Source organism: Panthera uncia, chromosome X (assembly GCF_023721935.1).
Source record: "Panthera uncia isolate 11264 chromosome X, Puncia_PCG_1.0, whole genome shotgun sequence".
Lineage (NCBI taxonomy): Eukaryota > Metazoa > Chordata > Mammalia > Carnivora > Felidae > Panthera > Panthera uncia.
The window spans coordinates 74,060,200-74,086,633 of NC_064817.1; the positions used below are offsets into that span (position 1 = coordinate 74,060,200).

At 35.0% G+C, this 26,434-nt stretch overlaps 1 protein-coding gene across 5 annotated transcripts in view; it reads left to right on the forward strand.

Moving 5' to 3' along the window:
• The window catches only part of DIAPH2 (diaphanous related formin 2), a 974,644-nt gene that overhangs the window by 708,771 nt on the left and 239,439 nt on the right, over positions 1 to 26,434 (forward strand). For all 5 annotated transcript variants that reach the window (XM_049644714.1, XM_049644715.1, XM_049644712.1 and 2 more), the window contains one exon: positions 24,808 to 24,943. In XM_049644714.1, coding sequence (XP_049500671.1) covers positions 24,808 to 24,943 — 136 coding nt within the window. The remainder of the gene's footprint in view (positions 1 to 24,807; positions 24,944 to 26,434) is intronic.

The window sequence follows — 26,434 nt, forward strand, 5'->3', positions numbered from 1 at the left end:
CTTGAAGTCAACCACAAGAAAAAATTTGAAAAGAGCACAAGTACATGGAGGTTAAAGAACATCCTACTAAAGAATGCATGGGTCAACCAGGAAATTAAAGAAGAAATTGAAAAAATATATGGAAACAAATGATAATGAAAGCATGATGATCCAGATCCTTTGAGATGAAGTAAAAGAGGTGCTAAGAGGGAAATACATAGCAATACAGGCCTATCTCAAGAAGCAAGAAAAATCTTAAATACATAACCTAACCTTACACCTAAAAGAGCTAGAGAAAGAACAAATGATGCTTAAAGCCAGCAGAAGGGAAATAATAAAGATTAGAGCAGAAATAAATGATATACAAAAGCAAACAAACAAACAACACAGTAAAACAGATCAATGAAACCAAGAGCTGGTTCTTTGTTTTTTTTTTTTTGTTTGCTTGTTTGTTTGTTTGTTTTGTCTTTTTTTAAGTCTGTTTGCTTGTTTTTGTGAGAGAGAGCATGTGTGCATGAGAGGGAGAGGGACAGAGGGAGGGAGAGAGACAATCCCAAGAAGGCTTGGCACCATCATCACAGAGCCCAACATGGTGCTCAAACTCTTGAAATGTGAGATCTGAGCCAAAATCAACAAAATTAACTTACTGAGCCACCCAGGTGTCCATAGGAACTGGTTCTTTTAAAGAATTAATAAAATTGATAAGCCCTTAGCCACACTTACAAAAAGAAAACAGAAAGGACCCAAACAAAATCACAAATGAGAGAAAAGTGATCACAACCACCACCACAGAAATACAATTATATGAGAATGTTATGAAAAATTATATGCCAACAAATTGAGCAATCTAGAAGAAATGGATAAATTCCTAGAAACATGTAAACTACCAAAACTAAAACAAGAAGAAATAGAAAATTTGACCAGACCCATAACAAGTACAGAAATTGAATTAGTAATTAAAAATCTCCCAAAAAGCAAGAATCCAGGCCCACTAAAAAAAGAGAATTATAGGCCAAATCCCTGATGAGCATGAGTGCAAAAATTCTCAACAAAGTAATAGCAAATTGAATCCAACAGTACGTAAAAAGAATAATTCACCATGATCAAGTGAGATTTATTCCTCGGCTGCAAAGGTGGTTCAATATTCTCAAATCAATCAATGTGAAACACTACCTTTATAAAAGAAAGGATAAGAACCACATGATACTCTTAATAGCTAAAGAAAAAGCATTTGACAAAGTACAGCATCCATTCTTGATAAAGACTCTCAATAAAGTAGGGATACAGGGAACATACCTTAATATCATATAGTCCATATACAAAAGACCAACAGCTAATATCATCCTCATTTGCAAATGACATTTCTGATAAAGGGTTAGTATCCAAAAATATAAAGAACTTATAAACTCAACACCCCCAAAATGAATAATCTAAAAATTTAGCTGAAGACATGAATAGACATTTTTCCAAGAAGACATACACATGACTGACAAGCACGTGAAAAGATGCTCAACGTCACTCATCATCACGGAAATAAAAACCAAACTACAATGAGGTATCACCTCATACCTGTCAGAATGGCTAGAATCAACAACACAAGAAACAACACGCATTGGCAAGGATGTGGAGAAAGAGGAACCCTCTTTCACTGTTGGTGGGAATGCAAACTGGCACAGCCACTCTGGGAACAGGTATAGAGGTTCTTCAAAAAGTTAAAAATAGAAGTATGCTATGATCCAACAACCGCACTATTAGGTATTCTAATTAGGTATTAGAATACAAAAATACTGATTCAAAGGGACACATACACCCCGATATTTACAGCAGCATTATCAACAATAGCCAAATTATAGAAAGAGCCCAAATGTCCATTGACTGATTAGTAGATAAAAAAGAGGTGGTATATGGCCATAAAAAAGAATAAAATCTTCCCATTTTCAAGGACATGGATGGATCTAGAATGTATTATGTTGAGTGGAATAAGCCAGTCAGAGAAAGACAACTATCATATTATTTCACTCATGTGGAATTTAAGGAAAAAAAAGCACACCAGAAAACAGACTCTTAACTATAAAGAACAAATTGAGGGTTGCTGGAGGGGAGGTCGGTGGGGGGTGGGGGGGGTGCGTTAAATGGGTAATGGGCATTAAGGAGGGCACTTGTGATGAGCACTAAGTGTTATATGTAAGTGATGAATCATTAAAATCTCTTGAACTAATATTGCACTATATGTTAATTAACTGAAATTTAAATAAAAACTTGAAACAAAAAAATTAAAAATAATTTAAAAATAGAATCATGGGAAATGTAAATGTAAGTAGAAAACATTTCTTTAATTTACAAGTTATCTTTTCCTGTTTGTTTTCTGCCTTTAGTTGGAGTAAATTTATACGAGACTGCCATGCTTTTCCAGCTTGTTTGCTTATTCTTTTTCTCCTTCATCACTGTTTTGTTTACTAAAATGTCTAAGCTTAATGTGAATGGGGATAACAATACAATAAAGTATAAATATAATTATTAGGAAATTATATTATGGTTTAAAACATAGTAAATGCTATGTAAAGAAAAAAATTGCGCCAAATGGAATGACCACATGAAAGTTGCTGAGATGTTGCCTCATTAGTCATAAATTTCCTTCTACAATCAATGTTTTAGATTTAGATTTTGGCATTATAGTTTCCCCCCCTCCTCAGGTATAGGAATCAGTGAATTTTCCTGTTGAGAAGACTTCAGTAGTTGAAATTAGATGATTTTTAGACAAACTTGTTTCTCAGGCTGTATATCCTTTTATGGCATAGGAAAAATAAAAATGAATTCAGTCCCACTTTAGAGAAGGAATCTTGCCAAAGGCTTTATCATTTCAGTTCAATAATCTTAGCATTATTTGCTAGAATATGGAGGATATGCAGACATGATCTTTACCTAGAAGCATAGCACACTCCCTACTTTTAGACATGGGTCAAATTCAAAACTTAAAAGAAACTAATGAGAAGATGTCTGTCCTTTTCCTAATATTATTTCTAAATCTATGTTCTTATCCTTGTTAATTAAGTAAATTAACACCTGTCCTTTTTCAAGAGAAAACAAAACAGAGCAAAACAGTGCTTCAGACAAATACTAATTCAACCTCGGTGACTACTTCTTTCCCAAGGATGATAGACATTAATATCCTAATATGAGTTTCTAGACACAGAAGCTCTGACAAAAGATACTTTTAGTAAAAGTATACTTTTAGTGCCAAAAATATGAAAAATTATAAGGAACTTACAAAGATATTTAGTTTATCTTGGATTCCTTTCACGCTGGTCCTTGTTCTCTGCCAGCTGTCAGCTAGTTTATCTGATAATCTAATGCAGTACTAATGTATCACTTATTCTGTACTACATATGTGCCCTTTAAATTCAGGAAAATGCCTTAATCCAGCAGAGCAATTGTACTGTGAGGAACTTCTTACAGCATGGTTAGCTGACAGAGGAAATATTTAGGAGAAGGGCAGACTTACTTGAACCTCTGAAAGAAAGTCTTGTAGGCAGCTACCTAATTATGCCTGGGTGTAGGATTTTTTCCCCCATCAAGGACATTCTACAACTTAACCTGGATGTTATGGTCTTCTAATTCAGCTTTATGATCTTTGTTTTAAAGATTTGTATCATTTAGTAATGGCTTCTCTTGGGATATAGACCAGGGATCAGCAATTAATGACCTAGGGGCTAAATCCAGCCGGTCCTCTGCTTTTGTACATAACGTGGATTTGGCACAATACCATGTCCATTTTTTAAATTATTTGTGGCTGCTTTCTTTTTTTTTTATTTTTTAAATTTTTTTTAATGTTTATTTATTTTTGAGACAGAGAGAGACAGAGCATGAACGGGGAAGGGCCAGAGAGAGAGGGAGACACAGAATCTGAAGCAGGCTCCAGGCTCTGAGCTGTCAGCACAGAGCCCGACGCGGGGCTTGAACTCATGGACCGTGAGATCATGACCTGAGCCGAAGTCGGACGCTTAACCGACTGAGCCACCCAGGCGCCCCGTGGCTGCTTTCACCCTATAATGGCAGCACTGAGTATTTGAGAGAGTCCATGTGCCACACAGGCTGAAAGTCTGTCCAGCCCTTTTTACAGAAAAAGCATGCAGATCCTTAATGTGGAACATACAAAGAATGATGTTAAGGTGAGATTCTGATAGGGAGATCATAAAAAACAGATACAGTCTCTTTTGTTTAAACTTTCAAATGCAGTCCCTCCTTATGAGGGGAGAGCTTTTGAGAAGATGGGAGTCAGGAATTTAATTGGAAGAGATGTGGTATCAACTTGGCTGTTGATTTTCCCTTTCCTGTCTGGGTGTCATTAATTCTTTATATATTGCCCCTGAGGCAGAATTACTCCACGCATCTTGCATGCCAGGCAGGATGACTGCAGGAGCTAACCCCAGGCTTAGTGTATGAGACCTAGGACATGCTTAACCAATAGTCCTGATCCCACTTATGCATCCCTGGAGACAAAAGACACTTAGTGCATATATTATATAAGTACACAATATATGCTTTACAATCTCCCCATACTCTATCATATAGTGCAATACACATACAGCCTCATTAGTGGGAAAATATTTTGTCATAACATGGGCATGATTTTGGTTTTTATTTTTAATAGAAATATCTTCTCAGTCTATTTCTTTAGATCCCTGTCAGTGTTAATTATGAGCATTACCAAGGGTCTACCATTGGTCCTACATAATTTTTCCAGTGCAGTTCATATCTATTCTCATGGTTTATACTCTTTTCTGAGTTGCAATCTTATTCTTCAGTTCTAGACTCAAGTTTATTGTCTGTTACATGCCTCTAACTAGATTTTCGCACAGCTGTCTCCAATTCAGAATATTCAGAATATAATTCATTACATTTTTTCCCAACTTCTTTCCATATTCTCTGTTTTGATTAATAGAATGACTTGTTACCGTTTCTCTCACTATTCACATCTGTTCAATACCCAGTTCATTTCAATTCTGCCTGAATCATCCTCACTTTAACTGCTCTAGTTTTGGTATTTATTGTATCTCCCCTGAACTATAGCAATAATATTTTTAGTCATCCTAACTTCAGTCTTAACCACCCTCCCAAACTTTTTACCACTGCCAAATATTTCTTTGTAAAACATAGGTCTCATTGGGACACTCATCTTCTCAGAAATCTGTAATGGCCTACCATAGGTGGCAGTAAAGTCTTAAGCAGCCCTCCATTATCCTTTTCCTTTGCAATGCTCACAGTTTCCCTTCCAGTGGCGAAATCATGTTCATCTTCCAAGACTCTATTCAGTGGCTGTTTTCTCCATTACATCTTTACTAGTATCTCTTCCCCAACTCCAAGGAGAATTAATTTCTCCCTATGTTCATATCATGTTGTTAATGTGGCATTGTAACACCCAACTCATTATAATTGGTGATATGCAGACTTGCCCTTTTCTTTATGCTGTGAGTTCCACTGGAGTAAATGTATCTCATTTGTCTTTGAGTTTTTATCAAAGAAGACTCCTCTTATCAAGACTCCACCTTTTATCAAGAAAACTCCTCTATAAATAATGGCATAGTATCTACAGAAGGAGATAAAGAAGAGGTCAGTAGAATATTAGTATAGTAGGAAAAGGACATTGTCATCAGTAAGTAAGCAGTGTTATTTAACCAAATCTAGATCATGACCAAGAATAGAATCACAATTGAGATGTGTTTTACACTGTGGAATATAGCTGCAGTGCTCATATGCACACAGAATGGCTTGTTTCCCAGAATGCAATCACCATTTTATAACAGTGTCCTTATTATTTCTAGTTTTGAAAAGAGGATCTTCAGTAATATCTGGTTCCAATGTCTATTCCGTCCAAACCCAATTTTGAAATGATCACACTATAATATCGTTCTCAGATATTTTCACAGATCAACTCTTTCTGGCTATATGAACCCAAGATTCATGGTGTCACAGACAGTAATGGCATTGTATATTCATTTTATTTTTCATGTTTTATAAACTAATGACTCAGACAAGTACACCTATGGAGTCAAAAAACCCTAGAAAGAAACAGAGGAATTCCCTATGGGCTTCTGGCATGTTTTCCAACCCCTTTAGCACCTAAGTAGCTAGTCTTTCAAATAAGCTGATAGGGAAAGAAGGTTTATAACTTTACTTCATTCTACTGTTTTGCCATCCTTCCTGTAAAGTTCTTTTTAATTATCAGTTTCTTAGAAAAGAATTCAGACCCTATCATTCTGACTCCTGAAAATGTGAAAGATAACTAATAAGCTTTGTTCTTTCAGTAAATACCCAGTTCATGTCCATGGATATAGTTACATCCTTAATCCTATTTTCCCTGAGGTAAATTATCCATCTTGTGTTTGTGGTGTGGCATTTACCAAACTTTTAGCACTTCTCTTATTCTTCATCAGACGTCTTTTCAGTTTTTTATATATCCCTTAAACAGAGGAAGAGCCAGATGTGTGAGGCCTGAGCTTATACAGTTTAGGAGAAATCATTTCAGGAAAAGAATATAAAAAGTAACTTTCTTCTACAAATTTTACAAAAATACATTTCCAGATAAACATATTGCCAGCACCCCTCCCATGCAAGTGAGAAGTCCTGATTGCTTTTGCTTCATTAGCTTCATGGTGAATCTGTCTCTGCCCTTAGAGCTGTTCTGCCCATAAATTAAGCACAACCCTTTAAAAAAGGCCAAACTGTCAAAAAGGGTAAACCCAAGTAAGAACATTGTTATCACATGTGCTAAGCTAGTATTTACACTAAATTAATCATCACTGTCTTCATTAAGAAATAGTTATTGCACTCCTACTTTGTATTAGGTGCTATATTTACCTTATACTTAAGAGTGCTTATCTAAATATAATATCACACCTTAAGCAAGTGAAACCAACATAATGCCTGCTTTTTCAGACACTATTAAACTAAGCCAAAACTGAAACAAACGTGGACAAGAGAAATATATGGATATCTGAATGCATGTTAAATATTTAACAGATACATTAACATTATATACAAGAAAGAATGAGTGCACCTTGTAGTGATGGTTAGTAAAGCAGGTTTCAGGTCTCCAATATAATATGAAGAAGGAGAGGTTTATTTTTTTTAAGCTTTATTTATTTAAGTAATCTTTACACCCCGTGTGGGACTTGAACTCACAACCCAAGATCAAGAGTTGCATGCTCCTCCAAAGGAGCCGGTCAAGTGCCCCAGTCTTCTTCTAATTAATGAAAATGACATGTTCTTTACCAATAACATAGCATGGAAGTATCAAGTTAACTTCAGAACTGTTGTAACCTCTACGGGCTGTGTTGTCATTCTTTCCATGTCTCATCAGTGCTCCCTTTTTTATTTGTGTTGCTTGGATTGTACTTGTTTAGAGTTATATATATTTCTCTACATATGAAAATTACCCTGACTGTTCAGACATTAATAAAGGGAAAGGTGCTACCCCATAATTACTGGAAGGATATCAATATTTTGGAAAGTAGGACAACCCATCAAACAATCACTTTCTACTTAGAAAAGCCTAAGAGTTCTGTGGCAATCAAGATAGCTTTGTGAAGAGTAAATTGAGCAAAACCATTTTAATTTACTTCTGTGAAAGAACCTGTGCCTTTATAGTCCAAGAGAAAGAAATCTCTATTATTTGCTAAGATTTTGATTCCCTCTCTTGTGACATTCATTCTCAATTTTGGCTGGTAAAAAAAAAAAATAGGATCTAGACTTTAGATTCTAGAATACTATTTCAAATGACAGTAAGACAGTGTTCCAGGTGAGTGAGTCTTAGACATTAACTAAAAGAGGACTAACACTGGAGAATGTGTGCTTCTTTGGATGACTCCTACGTGCCAGGAGCACCATGCATATAATTTATTTTTGGATGTGTATGTTCCTTCAGAAACAGGATCCAGTTCAGTTAGGATTTAGTAAAATATAAAATAATTAAAGGCATCATCCAGGTAGCATAGAAACAAGAACATACACAAGTTCATTAGAAAAAGATTTTTGATTCTTAGTGGAAGGGTACTAACCATGAACCATCAGTATATGAGGTGTGGCTTTTTTTTTTTTTTTAAGAAAAACCAGAAATGTGTAGAGTCAAAGGACTTTTAACCTCTTCATTATCTTAATTGAAAGATAATGGAATTGCCCTAAATATTTTTGAAAATGCCTATTTTGGTTTTTCCCTAAGGGTTATATAGCCTATGCTTTAGATCTTTTCGGGGTTACTATATCTGTGCAATTTGAGGGTTTGCATTTTGCAAACACCCAAAAATTACATCGAACCAAGTTTTATGAATAAAATATATGATTGAAATGGGTAACAAAATCTCTGGTCAAAATTATTATTAACCTAAAATAATGAGACTGATTTCATTTGATTCAGAGTTCAATTCTTTTTCTTTTTTTTTTCTTTTTTGTTTTGAGAGGGGGTGGAGAATGCTAGTGGGGGGAGGGGCAGAGGAAGAGAGAATCTCAAGAAGGCTCCATGCCCAATGTGGAGCCCCAACTCAGGGCTTAATCTCTTGGAGATCATGACCTTAGCTGAAGTCAAGAGTCAGATGCTTAACCAACTGAGCCACCCAGGTGCCCCTTGGAGGTCAATTCTGAAGGAGGAAGTATAATCACAAAGTAATGGCTCTTATAAAAATAAGTTTATGGCTTCCCAAGGTGGCTATCTGAATAACAGTATTCATAGTTTCAACAGATATATTGGAACCAATCTTATAAGTTTACAATTGCACCTTAAAATGTTACAAAACAAATGCTATGATATGTTAGGAAAATTGAGGCATGGGAAACTGGGAATATTTTTATATAAGATATTGGTTAGCCCTATCTTGTAGGGTATTGTTTCCAGTTTAGTCTATTTTTTGTAAGGGTATATGAGGTTGGAGGAGGCTGTAATTTACAAAATAATGTCCAACCAGTAGAGAAGACTCACAGGAAAACATAAACATCATTGAATTTATAGAAAGATCTCTATGAGAGAGTTGTTATTCTCTAGAAATTGTATTGAATGGCTTAATTTGGAGTCAACAAAAAAAATTTCCCGAGGGACTCTCTGACCCCTATCTCCCCCCACCCTTTACCCTACAAGCTGAAAAACTGCCCTGTTTTGCATTTGAGGATTAGCCTCACTTTTATGGAATTCAGTCACTGTAGTGGTTCCTGTGGAAAAGTTATACCTCCGTGAAGCATTTTTTAAGGAAGATATTGACTAGTTTTCTATTTCTCAGCAGCTAATAGACAAGATAAGGGCTTAAGAAACTGACAGCTTTTAGTTAGACATAAGGAAGTATTTTCTTTTAGAAGTGATTAAGTATCAGGACAGATTCCTGAGGGAGGTCATGGAACCCTATTCACAAGCAGAAGACTACAGCAAGCATTTCTTCAGGGCCCTTCCTGTTCTGAGTCTATATTTCTACTTGTCAAGGTAATTTGATATTCTTATCTAAGTCTCCAAGGTGCTTTTCAACCCTCCCAAATTGGTCTTATCAAAACCTTATTGATTGTGCTGCCTCTTTCATCTTCTAAGATGGTGACAGTAATAAGGCAGTAAACTCAGCCCTTAGCCCTGTAACATACCACTTGTTTTGTCCTTTCCCCACACCCATGCCTCCCCAAGATGTCCTCCCATTAAAATATTCTATCAGTGACCTTAAAATTTCAGTTTGTTATTTGGTTCAAAATAAAATTTTAAAAAAAAAAGCTAGAAATTAACTTCATATAGCCGCTCAAAGTGCTTTGCAGATTTTAATTAAGTAGAGGTCCATAGAAACATGTCAATTCAATTGTTTTTCTTTCCTAGATGGAAAAGGGGGATACTTAAATACCTACTAAGAAAAAAATGCGTCTGTGGAAACCTGCAGCATTTGAAAACCTTTTCCATGCTATAGATTGTAGATTAACTTCTAGCTAATCAGAGTTCTGCATTCTAATGGACTGTGACAGGAGAGGCAGTTTTTCCTTCAACTTCAGATCACATGGTTTTGCAGTTGGAAGGCAAATTTTAAAAGAAGGCCTTGGGGATCACAGCCAGCCTTCATTATCGGTGCATGACCGCTTTGTAACCAACTGCAAGTTTAATATCCAAGGAGATTTGCACATAACAGTCTTTTTTTTCTTTCTTCTCATTTTTAATAATTTACCCATGAGATATTCTTCACGGCTGCCCTGATGTGCAAAGATCTGTTCATCTGTCAAACCTCCAGATATATACAGCATTGGAAAGATACATTAATTTTTTATTCGTTTCCTAAGGAGGCTGAACAGTAAGCTGGTTGTGCTGAATACAGGAAGACTACTTCAGTGAACATGTAGTAGAATTCATTTAACTGGCTCCCTCACCTGCAGCATATCAGTTTCTTCTGAGTCTCTCCTCTGCCAAAAGGAAGTCATTTATACAAATAAACTAAAGGAACTTTTCATATAAACCTTCCACCGGAACCTGAGATGGTTTTGTCTTAAACTGAAAGATCACTGGAAAACCTGTGTATTACTAATGCTTGTGGATCCTGCAAATATCTTATTCAAAACAAAGGTCTCATTTTTTAAAATTAGGACACTTCTTTTCTTTTAACTTTGAAGGTTCTGTGTAAATATTAATCTCTACACAAGTGAATTTTCACTGCAGAGTGTTGAGCTGTGTCAATGTGACAAATGTCATGGATATCAGACCTCAGAAACACTAAACACTGGCATTTTTAAGAAAATAAATGTAAAGGTCAGTGAACCATAACCTATGCTTGATTAGGAAGAAAACCACTGCTTGAGGGTAGATAATGCTTATTTCAAGGTCACTAAGATTCTCCCCAATAAAGAAATAATGAGGTGGGTAGAGAACTATCTGTAAAGATGTTCTTAGTAATTTAATGTTTTCAAAGTTCCCAGGCTGGAAACTATTATTATGTAAACAGACTGGCTCCAGCTACTAATTCTTAGAAAATATGGAGAGTATCGAAAGTTTAACTAGGTTTTGACCTTTTATGTTATGAAGACTACAGTAGGGAAGAGGGAGCTAGGAAGTGTATTAGGGGTCATTTTATGTAAGGTGATCAGGGGAGGCCTTCCTAATGAGACATTTAAGCAGATACTTGATGGTGCTGAGAGCAGAGGGATCACAAGTGTAAAGGTGCTGAGGGAAGGAGACATGGGCTGGAATAGAAGGACCCAGGAGAAGATGAGGTCAGAGAGGTAGCAGGGGGCTAAATCATGTAAGGCCTTATAGGCTATTGGAAGGGCTGTTTTTCTTCACCTCTGAGTAGGAATAGATGAATTCTCTGACTGACAGGTAGTGGATGGAAGAGGGGGAAAGATAAAAGAATAGAGCTTTAGGGGAAAGGGAAAATTAAAGGATGGGAAAGGGAAGTATAGTCTACAAAGGAGATGGAGAGAAAACACACTGGTCTATAGGAAGGAAGAAACATAATATCTCATAATAATGTCTCCTAACATAACCTAAAAAGGCAGAAAATGTCTATTTTGTTTGACTTGGTTTAGCAGGTTACCTATGGTCTATACATCTATGATTCATACTGTATTTACATAGGTTAATAAGCACTACTTTAACCTCCATCTAACTACAGTATGAATGCATTTGTTCAGTGCCTGTTACTGAGAAACCTAAGTATTTGAGGAAGCTAATCAAGCTTTCAATTACCCTAGTGAAAAAGAAAGTTACAAATGTAATTGATTGGTTGATGAAGTATTCATGAGATCTTGCATAAGAGATCTTTGGGAAAGAAAATATTTATCTGTATTACATTGCTGATAAAGTCTTCAGAGGTATTGACTGTCAGAGTATAGTTTCTATAGCTGGAAATTCTTTGCCCTGAGCATGACTCCTTCAATCCAATATGCCCTTTAAACACAGTGAAACTATAGGAAAGGAATATCTAATGTTATTTGATGTTAATTAAAGAATAGGGTTCTTTTCTTTAATGGAAAGCCTTAAATTGTCCCCAGCTGCAGTTGAAAAACCTAATGAATCATTGCTGCCATCTTATTGTGGGTGTTTTTTTTTTCTCTCATAATGTAATCATTCAGTTCTTTGTTCAATGCTGAAAATTTCATTTTGGGTCGCATTTTAACTTTCCGTTTGTAACCTGACATGCTTTTTCTAAAATGGAAGTGAGAAAGATCTGGAAAAGTATGAGACCTGATTTGCTAGTACCTTTGGATTTCTTTAGGACTTTCTCCCAGTTGTGCTAACAATTAGGGACTTCGGACCAAGTTACACATCACTTGGTGGTAACACACATTTGGGATTTGTTTTTCCCAACAACTCTTGTCATTGGTTGTAGGTAAGCACAGAAAGTTGCAAAAGTATCACTGGTAGCCAAAACAATTCAAGGAAAGAACATGTAGGTATCTATATGAAACAAAGTAGAAGAGAAGGAAGGAGAATTTTTTTAGGGAAATTTCTTTTGTACGGTGATGAAAAGGTCTCATATGCAGAATCATATTTCCTTTTCATTGTCATGCCCAGGACGTCTCTGGGACAGGGAAAGGACATTGCTGCCATAACTCTGGTTCACTAGTCTAAAACAACCTTTCCATCTCTACCTATTTTGCCTCCTGTTATGCCTGGAATTAAATGAGAACCACCCCCCCCCCCCCCCCCCACAAATGCAAAAAGGTCATATCATTCTTCTTATCTTATATTTGGAATCATCCAGCAGATGATTTTCCATCAGGGCTAGCAGCCTCTTATGGGTAAAGATGGTAAAAGTATAAGAAAGTTTAGCAAGGATTATGGTAGAGGACTGAGTGTAGGCTAATTCACCTGACCTTTCCATAAACCTTTAGGCAGATCAAGTGAATACCACATTCTGAGATAAATATTCAGAGAGAAATAAGAGCAAACTTATGATTTCTAAGCCAAATGGCCTTTTCTTAGAGTATACGTATGCTTCATTTTCTCAGATTGATGTCAGAACTACAGATGTTAAAAAACAAAAACAATAACACCAAAAATAAGTCCATTGCCTTTTAGAAAACTTTACTCCTCAGTTTATGCCACAGTCCCATAAGATGTGTTTAACCTGAAGATGATGTGTGAATTTCACTGTTAGTACACCAAGCAAAACATTCTGTGATGTTTTTGTTTCTTAGATTTGTCAAGTATGGTATAGTAACATAAAAAATTTTCCCCAAAACTTCCTGTTCATTCTATCTAAATCTTTTTTTCTCATGACTCAGGAAGGCAAATCCTGTTTGTTCAAAGTTTGTGAGTGTGTATGTTTCATTTCTTCCTATTTTTACCTGGTATTGGAAGATTTCCCTATCAAAAAGGATGCTTCCTTCTCCCCAGTCTACACATATATGGACATGTTCCTGGGTTGGAAGAAACGGAGTACAGATCCTGAATTGCATGGGACATTGGCATTGCCCGGTGTGGAATAATATAATAACCACCACTATTCATTGACCACTTTCTATGTGCAAGGCACAGTACTTAATGGCTTTATATGCAATTTCTCATTAAATTGCAAACCAACACTATGAAGTACAGGTATTTCACAGATCAGGAAAGGGGACTTAGTGCAGTTAAGTAAATGGCCCTAAGGGTAAAGTGTGATAGTCATTAGCTAGAATTTAAGCCAGATTTCTCAGTTCCTAAAGGCCATCCTATGTTTACAGGGGTATGCTATTAGAATGTTTGGATTATGGTTCCTGATTTCAGAGGAACAAAATAAATAGGCTTCTTTCTCATTATTTTTATTCTGGGCGGGAATGTTTTGGAAATACTATCAATAAGATGCATGAAAAAATAAAGCCTTAGAATTATATTTATCTAAGAAAGATAGAAATTTACAGTATCTATGTCAGTGATTCTTTAATTTAAATTTTAAGTACTCTATGTTATTTTAGAAAGAGGAAATTAAGAGAAACAGTTTAAAATTCTGAAAGGGTTAGCAGGAAACAGAAAGAAGGAAAAGCACAGTTGAATTAAAGCCAAGATAGAATCAGATGGTAGGACAGTTCAAGATAGAAAATGTGGAGAGAATTTCACCTGTTTCGTTGAGTTTTCATTAAAAATAATACCTTAGTGGCTCATGTTTAGTATATGAAAAGATTTTCAATATAATACATACCAGGTTTCTTTATATTGTTGCCAAATGATTTGATTTAGTATCGTGTGTGGATCCTTCTAACATCCCTGAGGAATAGAGAAATACTCAGCAGTGTGATCACAGTATGCCTCTGGCACCAGAGTTACCAATTTGTTCACCAAGACATTTCTAATGTACATTTTTTAAGGTTATGTGACTCTAGTTTCATACAGCTTTCAATACGGTAATGAATTACAAGACTTTCCAAGTATATTCACACAAGTTCCTAGGGAACCAAACCTAAAGGAGAAAAGAATAAATTTCTATTTTAATAAATGCCAAGTGATAGTGATATATATGGATTTTTAAATTACCTTAAATGCCAATAATATATTATAGTTAAAAAATCATATCCAGTATGCTTATGAGGGTAGACTATCAAAATATGCTACATTTCTAGTCATAGATCAAACATATGTGGTCATTTGTGTCTTAATGGCCAGATTCTTACTTTTCAAACTTTCAGATGTTTCCATTAATAATAAATGCCACAATGTATAGAGCATTTCTTCTATACCAGGCATTGTCTTCAGTGTTTTATATAAACATTATTTCCCTTAATCTATTTAACACCCAAGTACTCAAAGTAATTTGAGTAGTAGTATCTCCATTCTACAGATATGGAAAACTGTATTTATTTAAAAAAAAAAATTTTAACATTTATTTATTTTTGAGGCAGAGAGAGACACAGCATGAACGGGGGGCAGGGGGGGCAGAGAGAGAGGGAGACACAGAATCCGAAGCAAGCTCCAGGCTCTGAGCCATCAGCCCAGAGCCCGACGCGGGGCTTGAACTCACGGACCGCGAGATTGTGACCTGAGCTGAAGTCGGACGTTTAACCGACTGAGCCACCCAGGCGCCCCTGGAAAACTGTATTTAGTGGAAACTAAAGCTCAAAGAGATGAAGTAACTAACTTAATCAAGGACACATAGCTTTTAGCATAAGTAATGGGAGCTTGGAATTGAAACCAGGTGTATCTCATTCCAAGATCCATTTCCTTTCGTAATTATTCCACTTCTCCATCTCTCAAATATACCTTTAGCTTTCACTCAGATCACAGTGCTTGCAAAGTGCTTTTGCAGTTAGCAGTGGGTTAATAAGCCTTTGAGGACGATGGAAGCAAGAAATGGTTTTGATGGTGGTGGTTTTGTTTTGAAGTATCACAACAAGATTGGAAGATGCTTCCTTAACATAGGCCTGGCATGAATGAAGCAGGAATTTGAGTCCCTTGGAATTTTCTGAACCAGTTTTCATAGATGCTGGAGAGGATGTGGAGAAACCAGAACCATCTTGCACTGTTGGTGGTAATGCAAACTAGTGCAGCCGCTCTGGAAAACAGTGTGGAGGTTCCTCAAAAAATTAAAAATAGACCTACCCTATGACCCAGCAGTAGCACTGCTAGGAATTTACCCAAGGGATACAGGAGTACTGATGCATAGGGGCACTTGTACCCCAATGTTTATAGCAGCACTCTCAACAATAGCCAAATTATGGAAAGAGCCTAAATGTCCATCAACTGATGAATGGATAAAGAAGTTGTGGTTTATATATACAATGGAATACTACATGGCAATGAGAAAGAATGAAATATGGCCTTTTGTAGCAACGTGGATGGAACTGAAGAGTGTTATGCTAAGTAAAATAAGTCAGGCAGAAAAAGATACCATATGCTTTCACTCATATGTGGATCCTGAGAAACTTAACAGAAGACCATGGGGGAGGGGAAGGGGGAAAAAAGTTACAGAGAGGAAAGGAGGCAAACCATAAGAGACTTAAATACTGAAAACAAACTGAGGGTTGATGGGGGTGGGGAAGAGGGGAAAGTGGGTGATGGGCATTGAGGAGAGCACCTGTTGGGATGAGCAGTGGGTGTTATATGGAAACCAATTTGATAATAAGTTATAAAAAACAAAAAAGAACTCCAGATTCAGAAAAAAAAAAACTTAATTGGAATAAATGAGAGGTCTTAGCATTTACATGAGCTTTTTTATTTTTTCATACGACATTTTTAGCCCATAGGTCTCATTTGTTAATTATGCACAGCAAGGGAAATAAGATTTTTAATTCATATTTTCAGGAAGACAATAGAGATTTCAGTGAGAGACTTAAAATTAGGTTGCTGAATATATTTTGCAGTAAATCCTAGAGACATTTTCTGTTATATTTTGCTCCTATTGTACTTTTTACTGACTCTTGAAAAATAGATATGCTGGCAAAACTGAAGCTTTTTTTGGTACATATTTATCTTGTCTGAGGTTACCACCAAAACACTTTCTCAATTAGCATCCTTTAAAAACACATTTCTGTACATTGAAAGAATCTAATCAGTTGGCATTCCCAACCCTAAGAAACGATTGATGCTTCCTAGAGAATGATGCTTAAGTACTCATGACTGTTTTAAAATGTTCAGTGATGCTTGACAAATATAAAGTGTTGTTAATCACAGTCACTTAAGAGATTTTTTTAAAACCTGAATATAAATTTACTTCTGTTGCTTTTATTCTTTTAATTATTTTGGGCTTTGTTTTGTAGGACTTAGGATGAAAAGAATACATCCTATCCCTCAAATGAGTTTTCTCCTTAGCTCATTAGCTTTTACATTTTTAGGAGAGTTAAAGTCTTGAGAATTTCTTTTCTTTCACTCTAGTACAACTAAAGATTGTCGATATGAAACTATAGTTACGATTTTCCTTTCTCTTTTAAAGTTTTTTTTTTTTTTTTTTTTTTTTTTTTTTTTTTTTAAGAGAGAGTGTTTCCCATTTCCAGTTTTCTAAAGCCAGAGCCAAAGAATAAAAACATCAGGAGGAATAAGGTCTTATTTTCAGCATGAAGCCTCTTCATGAAGACAGAAATGGTGATATCAGGACCAAAATCTCACTCCACAGTCTATGTTCCTTGAAAAATATATGCCTTTGTAGATGCTTCATTCATTTTCATTAATACCAAACCACAGAAATTATTTTCCTCTTCCATTTTGGTCTCTTTAGGATTACAGATGCCGTTTCAAATTGTGCAGCTGTTTTGTTGTTAAATCTTTTCCTGAAACATGTAAGATGTAAACTGTTGGGCTGTTATTTCATCTGTTTCATCATTTACTAGATCTACATTCATGTTGTTTTAGTAGTGCCTGTGACAAGCCCCCATTTTGTATAGAAATTTATCCAATTCACATATGCCAAATTTCTCCATTGGTGATTGTTTAATAATGAGTATTGACTTATTTTCTTCTACCTCCAATTGTGTCAGTTTAGATATATATATATATATATATATATATATATATGTATATATATATATATTTTTTTTCTTTTTTGGTTTTACACTATTGTCAAGAAACAGGAAATAAATATATGGAGAATGGTATAGAAATAGTATGATTCAAGTTCATGAACCATATAATGCCTATCAGTAATCTATATCAACATTTCTTTTCTCAATATAGTGTAGATTTGAGCTATTTTTATGTTTTTATAATCATTCTACTGTTTTCATTAGATGATCTTAGTCCATGAGAGGATGCTTATGAAAAGTCAACAGTCTTAGAGATAGGATTGCCAGATTTGTCAAATGAAAATACTGGATGCCCAGTTAAATTTGAATTTCACATAAACCATGAATTTTTTTTAATATTAATGTGCCCCAAATAGTACATGACTTTTTAAGTATATCGCACACAATACCCAATGCCCACTTAGGTATGTGTGGGATATACTGATACTAAAAATTATACATGATTCATCTGATATTGAAATTAAAATTTAACAAAGAATCTTATATTTTATCAGGGAACTCTACTTGGAAGGCATCGTGGTAGCATAAGTGAACATACGTTGTTCTGCCACTTAAGTAGCTATGTAACCTTGGGCATCTCACTTAAATTACCTGAACCTAAGTTTCATCGCCTACAAAATAACAAATGATAGTTACATTACAGGTTTTCTATAAAGATTCAAAATTACTTATTTAAAACACCTGCACATAATAAATTTCCATTAACAAATAGCTGTTACTGGGGCACCTGGATGGCTCAGTTGGTTAAGCATCCGATTTCAGCTCAGGTCACGATCTCATGGTTTGTGGGTTTGAGCCCCGCATCGGGCTCTGTGCTGATAGCTCAAAGCCTAGAACCTGCTTTGGATTCTGTGTCTCCCTCTCTCTCTCTGCCCCTTCCCTGGTGGCTCCCTCTCTGTCTCTCTCTCTCTCAAAAATAAATATTAAAAAAATTTTAAGCTATAGCTCTTATTATCAGAACAAGGAAGTACTACAAAAGCAAGTTACCATTTTTTTCATCTTTATAATAAATGACAGCACTCAGCACCTAAACAACTCTTTAGATTGATAATTGAACAGTACACCCAGATGTTGGTAACTGTTTACCAGATCAGAGATTTGACCAGTAATAAAATATACATAAGCACTAACCTTCCTTCTCTCCCCTACTATTTACCTCCTCTTATGTTACTTACCAAAGATCATACAACTTTTTATATCAAATTCTGAATATATGTTGCCTTTTCACATTGTCTTTTTTTCTAAGTTGTAATTGTATTTAAATCCTGCCTTTCTCAAACATCTTTTAAGAATTTTATTAATTTTTATTGAGGTATAATTTACATATAAATTTTATATATAAAATTCACCATTTTGAAGTATACAATTTACTGTTTTTTAGTATATTTACAAGGTTTTTCAACCATCACCACTATCTACTTCAAGACATTTTGATCACCCCCAAAATAAACCCCATACTCATTAGAAGGTACTCCCCATTCTTCCCACCCCCATCCTCTGGCAACCACTAATCTATTCTCTGTCTCTATGAATTTGCCTATTCTAGACATTACATATAAATGTAATCATTTCATATGCAGCCTTTCGTGTCTGATTTCTTTCACTTAGCAGAATATTTTAAGATTCATCCATATTGCAGCACATATCAGTACTTCATTCTTTTTATGGTTGAATAAATTCCACTGTATGGATGTATACTATATTTTGTTTATTTAGCAATTGATAGACATTTGAGTTTTTTCTCCTTATGGGCTATTAGGAATACTGCTGCTATTATTGTGCAGTATTTTTTATGAACGTGTGTTTTATTGTCTCTTGGGTATGTATGTAGGAGTAGAATTGCTGGGTCATATTGTAACTCTGTGTTTAGCATTTTAAGGAACAGCCAGACAATTTTCCAAAATGATTCACCATTTTACATTCACGTCAGCAATGCAAAGAGTTCTAATTTCTCCACATCCTCACCTGTTATTATCTGTTTTTTATTTTTCTTCCTTCTTTAAATTGTAGCCATACTATTGGCATGCAGTGGTACCTCATTGTGGTTTTTATTATCTTTTCCCTGAGGATTAACAAAGTCTAACATCTTTTCATAGATGTTATAGATTCATAGATATCTATAGATGATATAGGTATAGATATAGATAGATATATCTTTGAAGAAATTTTCAAATCTTTTGCCCATTTTTAATTGGGTTGTCTTTTTATTACTGAGTTAGAAGATCTTTTATATATCCTTATCAGATATATGATTTACAAAAATTTTCTCCCATTCTCTGTGTTATTTCTTCACTTTCTTCACAGAGTCCTTTGACGGGTAAAAGGTTTTAGTTTGGATGAAGCCTTATTAATCTATGTTTTTCTTTGGTTGCTTATACTTTTGGTGTCATATTCACATTGCCTTTTGTTCCTTAATGAAACAAACATTAAACCAGGAGTAAATAGACATGATTTCTATTCCAAAATTTTCACTTACATAAATGTGTGACCTTAAGCCATTATTTAAACTATTTGGAACTCATTTTCCACGTATTTGAAAAGAAGCTGAGTTCAACAGAGTATGTACTTTGTAATTTTGTATAAATTATCTCTATGAAACCCCCAGGTTAGTAATTCTCCACCTGCCTAACATTTGGCAATCTCTGGAGACATTTTTGGTTGTCACAACTAGGAAGGTGTGCTACTGGCATCACGTGTCCTGCTAAACATGTTACAATGCACAGGACAGCTCCCATAGCAAAGAATGACACCAGCCAAAAATGACACTAGTGCTGAGATTGAGAAACACTGTTCTAAAATTATGATTCTATCATTCCAGCTGAAGTGGTAGTCTTTAATTTTGTCTGTATGAGCCAGATCATTTTGTGTTCTTAGCCTAATACAGGAGGTACTAGCCTGAGGGAGGCAAAAGAAGGGGGACATATCAATAATTCTTGTAAGTGAGGAGAATTTTTGAAAATGTTTTCGGGGCACCTGGGTGGCTCAGTTGGTTAAGTGTCCGACTTTGGCTCAGGTCATGATCTTGCAGTTTGTGAGTTCGAGCCCCACGTCGGGCTCTGTGCTGACAGCTCAGAGCCTGGAGCCTGCTTCCAATTCTGTGTCTCTCCCTCTCTCAGCCCCTCCCCTGCTCATGCTCTGTCTCTCAATAATAAATAAATGTTAAAAAATGTAAAAAAAAGAAAAAAAAAGAAAAAGAAAATGTTTTCAGGACTTGTAAAAAGTATTGTGTCTTTATTATCAAGAAAAGAATTTTCAATATAGACACTTTCAGGAAAGGCCTTGCAGATGTATTCTTGTTATTGAGTCTTTTTCTTTAGGGTTTCTGGAACAAAGTAGTTTTGTTAAAGTCATATATGCTATGATGTATATCTAATCAATAATAATAGGAGAAAGTAAACCAAAATAGCTTGATAGAAGGAACTTGCTGTTTGTATGTCTTTGTATTAATGACTTCTCTGAATTCAAAAAAAAGTTAATATTATACTAGTTGATCAGTTTATTTCAAATTTCTTCCCATACCACCTACTGGAATATACTAATTCACTTGAGTTCCACAAATAATTTATATAAAATACATCAGACAAACTGGGGCACCTGGGTGGCTCAGTCGGTTAAGCATCCGACTTTGGCTCAGATCATGATTTCATGGTTCATGAGTTCGAACCCTGCATCAGGCTTTCTACTGTCAGTGCAGAGCCTGCTTTGGATCCTCTGTCCTCCCACACCATGCCCCTGCCCCTTCCCTGCTTGCTCTCTCTCTCTCTCTCTCTCAAAAATAAATGAACATTTTTTAAAAAAATAAATAAAAATTGTAAAATACAATACATCAAACAATAGTTTGAAATATGTCCTCAGCATTTCTAAAGATCTTGGCATGTAATAAGCTGTTAAACTTTCAGGTATTTTCTTCCTGTGATAACATAGCTGATTGTTTCATGCCCTTCACCATTAGATGTAATTGGTACCATCACTACCACAACCACCACCATCATCATAGACCTACTGTTCTATGCACTTTATGAGTATATGCCATTTTTCCTCACAAAAATCCTATGAGGTAGTTTTTTTATTCCTTTTTTGCAGATAAAGGAAAGATGTATAATAAAGTGTTAAAATACTTGCTAAACCATATTTTCATATTTAACCTTTTCTTGTGTATCAAAACTATTTCATATTTCAGCAATGGAAAAAACATATTTATTGTTAAACCTGTGAACATTCATGTCCCTAAATTTCTGCCACTCCAGGTTATGACAATTAAAGCCTAAGTTATTTCCTAACAACCAACACCACAGAAATGCAACATATATTAGGAGAATATTATAAAATACTGTATGAGAACAAATTGGAAAACCTGGGAGAAATGGATAAATTCCTAGAAACAAATATTAACTACCAACCTGAAACAGGAAGGAATAGAAAACTAGAACATACCAACAACTAGCAAAGAAATTGAATCAGTAATGAAAAAATCCCAACAAATAAAAGTACAGGGCCAGATGGCTTCACATGTAAAGAAGAGTTAATACCTATTCTTCTCAAACTATTCCAAAAACTAGAAAAGGAAGGAAAACATCAAAATTCATTGTATGAGGCCAGCATTGCCCAGATACCAGAACCAGATAAAGGCTCCAGTAAAAGAGAGAGCTACAAGCCAATATCCATGATGAACATGCATGCAGAAATTCTCAATAAAATACTAGCAAACTGAATCCAACAATACATTAAAAAAAATTATTCACCATGATCAAGTGGGATTTATTCCTGGGTTGCAAAGGCAGTTCAATATTCTCAAATCAATCAATGTGATATACCACATTAATTAAAGAAAGTATAAGAACTATATGATCCTTTCAATAGATATAGAAGAAGCATTCGACAAAGTACAATATCCATTCATGAAAAGAACCCTCAATAAATAGGTTTAGAGGGAACATACCTTAACATAGTAAAGGCGATATATGGAAAACCCACAGCTAATATCCTCAATGAGGAAAAACTGAGTCAGGAAAGAGACAAGGATGTCCACTCTCACCACTGTTATTTAACATAGTACTGGAAATCAGAGCAACAGCAATGAGACAACAAAAAGAAATTAAAGGCATCCAAATCAGCAAAGAAGAAGCAAAACTTTCACTATTTGAAGATGACATAATACTCTATATAGAAAACCTGGAAGACACCAAAAAAAACTGCTAGAACCAATACACTAATTCCAATAAACTAATTCAGGAAAGTTGCAGGATACAAAATCAATCTGCAGATATCTGTTGCATTTCTATACACCAGTAATGAAGCAACAGAGAAATTAAGAAATCAATACCACTTACACCCAAAACAATAAGATACCTTGGAAAAAACCAAGGAGGTGAAAGACCTGTATTCTGAAAACTATAAGACACTGATGAAAGAAATTGAAGATGATACAAAGAAAGGTAGAAACATTCCATGCTCATGGATTGAGAGAACAAATCTTGTTAAAATGTCTATACTACCCAAAGCAATCTCCACATTTAATGTAATCCCTATCAAATACTAGCAGCATTTTTAACAGAGCTAAAACAATCCTAAAATTTGTTTGGAGACACAAAGGACCCTAATAGCCAAAACAACATTGAAGAAGAAAAGCAAACCTGTAGGTATCACAATTCCGGACTTCAAGTTATAAAACAAAACTGTAGTAATCAAAACCGTATGGTACTGGCACAAAAATAGACACATAGGTCAATGGAGCAGAGTAGAAAACCCAGAAATGAACCCACAACTATATGGTCAGTTAATCTTCCATAAAGCAGGAAAAAAATATCGAATGGGAAAAAGTATTTTCAAAGAAAAGTTTCTTTTTTTTGGTTCTAGAAGAAAAATACAGTGTTGGGAAACCTGGACAGCTACATGCGAAAGAAGGAAACTGGACCACTTTCTTATACCATACACACAAAAAAAATTTTTAAATAGAGGAAAGACCTAAATGTGAGACAGGAATCTGTTAAAATTGTAGAGGAAAACAAAGCTAGTAACCTCTTTGACTAACTTCTTTGACATCATCTGTAGCAACTTCTTTCTAAATATGTCTCCTGAGGCAAGGAAAACAAAAACAAAAGTAAACTATGGAGACTTCATCAAAGTAAAAAGCTTCTACACAGTGAAGAAAACAATCAACAAAACTAAAAGGAAACCTGTGGAATGCGAGAAGACATTTGCAAATGACATATCTGATAAAGGGTTAATATCCAAAATATATAAAGAAGTTATAAAGACTCACACCAAAAACAAATGAATAATCTAGTTAAAATATAGGCAGAAGGCCTGAATAGGCATTTTCTCAAAGAAGACATACAGATGGCTGACAAACACATGAAGAGATGCTCAGGATCACTCATCAGGGAAATACAAATCTGAACTAGAATGAGGTATCACCTTATGCCTGTCAGAATTGCTAAAATGAACAACACAAAAAACTACAGGTATTGGTGAGTATGTGGAGAAAGGGTGATCCTCTTACAGTGTTGGTGGGAATGCAAACTGGTGCAGTCGCTCTGGAAAACAGTGTAGAGGTTCCTCAAAAAGTTAAAAATAGAACTACCTTAGGATCCAGCAATTGCACTACTAGGTATTTACCCAAAGAATAAAAAAAAATACTAATTCAAAGGGGTACTTGCAACCTGATGTTTATAGCAGCATTATTGACAGTAGCCAAATTATGTAAACAACCCAAGTGTATGTCAATTGATGAATGGATAAAGAAGAGGTGATGTGTGTGTGTGTGTGTGTGTGTGTGTGTGTGTGCATAATGGAATATTAGCGATGAAAAAGAATAAAATCTTGCCATTTGCAACAAAATGGATGGAGCTAGAGAGTTTTATGCTAAGTGAGATAAGTCAGAGAAGGGAAAATACCATGATTTCACTCATATGTGGAATTTAAGAAATGAAACAGATGAACAAAGAGGGAGGGAGAGACAGTGAGGTAACCCAGAAAACATACTCTTAACTATAGAGAACAAAATGAGGGTTGCTAGAGGGAAGGTGAGATGGGTGAAATAGATAATGAGGATTAATTGTGCACCTGTTGTGATGGGCACTGTGTGTTGTATGGAAGTATTGAATCACTATGTTGTACACCTGAAACTAATATTACGTCGTATTTTAAGCAACTAGAATTTAAATTAAAAACTAAAAAAACATAAAACCTGAGTTATTTCCAATTATTTTCAAAAAGGGATGTCTTCGAATTATTTGTTTCTCTCAAAAGTATATATATGGACCTTGAAGCTGCTATAATATTTTACCATCTCTGAGCACCCACATGCATGTATGTATATATATAATTTGTAACTTGCACAGTTTCTGTAACATATAAGTAATGGAAGGATTTGTGTTTAACTTTGTATAGGAAGCAGTGAAAGAAAACAACAAGAGAAAAGAAATGGAAGAGAAGACTAGGAGGGCAAAGCTCGCAAAAGAGAAAGCTGAACAAGAAAAGTTAGAACGCCAGAAGAAAAAGAAACAACTCATTGATATAAACAAAGGTATGAAGTACTTTAAAAATTTTTAAATAAAGTAATTTCACTTAATTTTGGATTATAAAGTAAATGTTTTGTGTAGAAATTTCACAATATTATTAGTTATTTGTGTCAAATTTCTCTCATGATATTATCTATATTTTTTATCACCATGCACTGGACACTCAGGATTTTTGAGAATCAATGCAAGGTAATATATTGTTGAAATGGTCTCTTTCCCCTCATTTATTTTATCAAATTATATCATATTATGTTCTGGATAATGCAGTGGTGAGGAAAGAAGCGGGTAAGATGAAAAGAGAAAAACCAGTATGGGGAGATGAGCCCTATGGCTCTGGTCTCTTTTTGTTGACATGTGTCTGTTGACAACACAGTAATAACAGTTTTCCTTGGGGCTTTGAACATTACAAGTCATAATAGATATTGACAGTACTATTATAAGTTGAAAAAAATAGATGTCTTATTCAACTGAGAGCCTAAGAACAAAGATACTGCATGTCATAATATAAAGTAAATTGTTTTCTTGGTTAGTAAGATTGACTGTATATTATTGGTGTTTTTTTTTTTGTTTTTTTTTTTTTTTAGGAAGAGAGGGTAAATAAAGTGATTGGCATCAGGTAGCTACACTCTGAAAAGTTAATAAAAATTAAGAAAAAGCATAGCCTTTGCCACTGAGGGTTAGAGAATTTAAAAGCAAAACAAAATCTGAACAAGATATGAGAACATGATTAATATGGACCACCTATTTCTTAATATAGTGACAGTAAAAATTGCAAGCGCTGTGTAATGTTGACCATGTGCCAAGCACTGTTCTAAGACTTTGAAATGTTTTAAGTCAGTTAATTTTCATAACATAAGAAGTAGGTACTGTCATTACCTCATCCAGTTGAGGAAACTGAGGTTCATAGAAATTAAAGAACTTGTCCAAGATCACACAAATAAGTGTATCACCAAGATTAGAATCCAAGTAGTCTGGCTATAGAATCTTTGCAATTATAAATGCCATTGTCAAATAATAATAACTAGCAACAACTACTAACATGTAGCACTATGCACCAGGAACTGTTGCAGGAGTTTTGTGTATACGAACATACCTAATCCTCATAAAACCCTATAGGAAAGGGCTAGTATCTCATTTTTAGATGAGGAAACTGAGGGACAGAGAAGTTAAGTAACTTACCCAAGTTCACAGAGACAGTCAGTAAGAGATAGATAGAATCAAGATCTGAATCTAGGCAGTCTGTGGCCAAATTTATTATTATTTTTATTATAACTATTAATTATAATGATTAACCATTACCAATTATTTTGTAGTAATGTCTCTTAATAGCTAATCTTCTGAAATGGTGTCTATACCATTAAGTTTATTCTTTATACCTTTAAAATATATAAAATGTTTTAGGAATTTCCAATAGTTTATCTTTTATATCCCAGGAAATAAATATAACAACATTTTAAAAGAAGAAAAAAAGTTAAAAACCAAGGTTAAAAAGAGTA